The sequence below is a fragment of the Meleagris gallopavo genome, chromosome 30 (assembly GCF_000146605.3).
Source record: "Meleagris gallopavo isolate NT-WF06-2002-E0010 breed Aviagen turkey brand Nicholas breeding stock chromosome 30, Turkey_5.1, whole genome shotgun sequence".
Lineage (NCBI taxonomy): Eukaryota > Metazoa > Chordata > Aves > Galliformes > Phasianidae > Meleagris > Meleagris gallopavo.
Genome location: NC_015040.2, coordinates 3,183,105 through 3,186,430, shown reverse-complemented (window position 1 = coordinate 3,186,430; position 3,326 = coordinate 3,183,105). Strand labels below are relative to the sequence as shown.

At 64.1% G+C, this 3,326-nt stretch overlaps 1 protein-coding gene across 1 annotated transcript in view; it reads left to right on the top strand.

Annotated features, from left to right (window-relative positions):
• NCAN (neurocan) overlaps positions 1 to 3,326 on the top strand; it is a 7,720-nt gene that overhangs the window by 1,325 nt on the left and 3,069 nt on the right. Inside the window, 7 exon segments of the mRNA XM_010725026.2 lie at positions 1 to 253; positions 898 to 1,072; positions 1,146 to 1,273; positions 1,362 to 1,655; positions 1,728 to 2,501; positions 2,571 to 3,286; positions 3,289 to 3,323. The exon segment at positions 1 to 253 is cut by the window's left edge and continues 28 nt beyond it. Of these exon segments, the coding sequence (XP_010723328.1) occupies positions 1 to 253; positions 898 to 1,072; positions 1,146 to 1,273; positions 1,362 to 1,655; positions 1,728 to 2,501; positions 2,571 to 3,286; positions 3,289 to 3,323 (2,375 nt within the window).

Sequence of the window (3,326 nt, the reverse complement as noted above, 5' to 3'; positions counted from 1 at the left end):
CGTGTCAAATGGAGCAAGGTGCGCTCGGCCAGCGGGCAGCGGGAGGACGTCCCCATCTTGGTGGCCAAGGACAACGTGGTGAAGGTGGTGAAAGCCTACGAGGGCCGCGTGTCCCTCCCTGGCTACGCCCGTGACCGTTACAACGGGACATTGCTGCTGCGTGCTGCCCGCGCCAGCGATGCGGGGCTGTACCGCTGCGAGGTGGTGGCTGGCATCGACGATGAGCAGGACCTGCTGCCCCTCGAGGTGATGGGTGAGCTGGGGGGCTGCAGGGCCGCTGGGGGGGCTGTGTGAGTCCTGCACCCTGCGTGAGTTGTGCTGTCCCCCGTGAGCCATGCACCCTGTGGACGCCCTACAAGCAACACGCAGCACTCATGGCTTATAGGGGATGCATGGGATGCACGTGAACAGCACATATCTGATGAGCTGTGTGTCCTGCGTGAGCTGTAGGGTGCATCCTCTGCAAGCTGTGCATGCTGTGAGCCATTCACCTCATGCAAGCCATGCACACCCTACAAGCTGTGTACCCTATGTGAGCAGTGCACTCTGTGTGTCCTCTGCAAGCTGTGCGTGCTGTCAGCTCCCCCTGAGCTGTGCACCTATGCAAGCCATGCACACCCTGCAAGCTGTGCATGTGAGTTGCGCACCATATGCAAGCTGTGCATGATCAGATGTCGTAGTGAGGGATACAGTTTAGTGGGGAAATATTGATGGTTGGACTGGATGACCTTGGAGGTCTTTACCAACCTTGGTGATTCGGTGATTCTATGCTGTGCACTCCCTGTGAGCCCTGCACCCCATGCAAATCTTGCATGTGAAAGATTCACAGCCCTCTCCTGCAAGCCGTGTGCCCACATACCCAGCACACCGTGTGTGAGCAGCACTGCTCCCTTCCAGGTGTTGTCTTCCACTACCGCCCCGCGGGCGCTCGCTATGCGCTGACCTTCGCTGCTGCCCGGCGTGCCTGCATGGACAACTCGGCCATCATCGCCTCTCCCCAGCACCTGCAGGCTGCCTTTGAGGACGGCTATGACAACTGTGATGCAGGCTGGCTGGCTGACCAGAGCGTGCGGTAAGTGCTTGGCACGGGCATCCCTCACCACTGCTGGCACAGAGCCGGGCACCCAGCACAGCCTGTCCCGCAGGTACCCCATCACACTGTCCCGACCCGGCTGCTATGGGGACCGCAACAGCCTCCCCGGGGTGCGCAGCTACGGCCAGAGGGAGCCTGGTGAGCTGTATGATGTCTACTGCTACGCACAGGAGCTGCAAGGCAAGCAGAACTGGGTGATGTGTGGGACATCCCCTGGTGCCACCCTGGGGATGGGGACGGCCATCCGATGCGCCACGTTCTCTTGCAGGGAAGGTGTTCTATGCCACGGCCCCAGGGCGCTTCACCTTGTTGGGGGCACAGAGGCACTGCCGGGGCCGTGGGGCTGCGTTGGCCACCACGGGGCAGCTGTACCTGGCCTGGCGTGAGGGCCTGGACCAGTGTGACCCGGGCTGGCTGGCGGATGGCAGCGTGAGGTACCCCATCTTGGCTCCACGCAGGAAATGTGGCGGTGAGGCACCGGGCGTCAGGACTCTCTACCGCTTCCCCAACCGCACCGGTTTCCCCCCACCCACCTCCAAATTCGATGCATACTGCTATAAAGGTAACAAGGATCGGCCTCGGGGCCACCGCTGTGTGCCGGACAGCAGCTCACCCCCAACCCCCATCCCTGCAGGGGACACGGCGGATGCTCCCGATTCTACTGCAGAGCAGAGGGAACAGGAGCCGCTGGGCAGTGACAACGTGCTGGTGGAGCGTGAGGACATGGCCACCTCAGGGGACAGCCCACGTGCCGGCGTCCTGCGGCAGCTGGGGGCTGCAGGGCCGGGTGGTGCTGAGGACGAGCAGTTGCAGTTGGCAAGCAGTGTGACAGCAGCGTGGCGTGGTGACATCCCCGGAGGCAGCACTACGGCCTCTTCGTCCTCTCCATCCTCATCAGTGTGGCCACTCGAGGATGAAGCCCTCAATGCGGTGGACCAGGCGCCGCAGGGCTCCAGACAGCAGCTGTTTGGCAGCAGCCCGGCAGCGGCACCACGAGAATTCCCTGACCCCCCGGATCCCCTGTTCACCCTGCATCCACAGACCCAAAGTCCAGCCCAGGAGATCACCAGCTCACCACCAGCTTTGGGGACGGTCCCCATTGTGGCAGCAGAAACCCCCAGCACCCCAAAACAGAGCAGCTACGCTGGGCTGAATGGGCGCTACTTCCAGCTGCAGCAGCAGAGCCGGGACCCTTCGGTGGCCCAGGACCCCACAGTGGCTGATGACCACACAGTGGCTGGGGACCCAGCGGGGAGAGTCACCCAGGCCCCCATCCTGGCCCTGGAGGTGAAGGGGGCTGCAGCCAATGCTGTGGAGACATGGAGCATGACCCATCCCAGTGCTGAGAGCCCCCATAGAGGAAGTCCCTACCCACTCTCCAACGAGGTGGAGGAGGAGATTGGCCACAGTAAGTGATGCCCGGGGTAGGGGGGTGGCACCCCACCCAGGGGACCCCACAGTGCTCTATCTTTTGCAGAGCTGCTGGCACCATCCACCATCCCTGTGCCTCCCTCCCAGAGGGGTTTACCGCAGTGGAGCCCCTCTACAGCCCCACATGGTCGCGGGGACCCCACACTGACGTCCCTGCCATCATCCCCACCCACTCCCGTGGCTCCCAGTGACACTTCCCACCACCAGGACGTCAGCACTGGGGAGGCTCAGCCCCGCGGTGACTCTGCTCAGCCGCCTGCAGATGTCACCGAGGACTTCTCCGGGGACGCTGCCCCCAAGGAGGACGACAGCCCCATCCCGCCGTGGCCCCCACTGCCCCCAGCCCCACTGGTGGCTGAGGGCCCCGGAACAGCTGCACAGCCCATCAGTGACAGTGGGACCCTGGGTGATGGTTCACTGGAGCGGCAGAGGAAGGCGGTGACCTTCATCCTCCTACCCATGGGGCTCCCTGGCAGCCCCAGCCCCACTGCAGTGTCTTCTCCCCATCCGCAGAGCAGGCTGAGCCCCACAGATCCCCAAGGGGCACTCGAAATGGGGGCTGAACCCACCCGTGAGCACCTGGATGTGGGGACGGGGCTGCAGGATGAAGCAGCCGTCACCCCGGTGGCTCCAGATGTCCCCTCAGCTTCCCCCACAGACAGCGAGGTGACCCCACGGCTGGGCTCCGAGTGGCCATCGGAGGGCAGCGGGCGGGTGGGGGACGGCCCTACGGCTGCCCCACAGCACCCAAACCCCCTCTCGAGCCAGGGCTGGAAGGAGAGGAGTATCCCCCACACCCCCC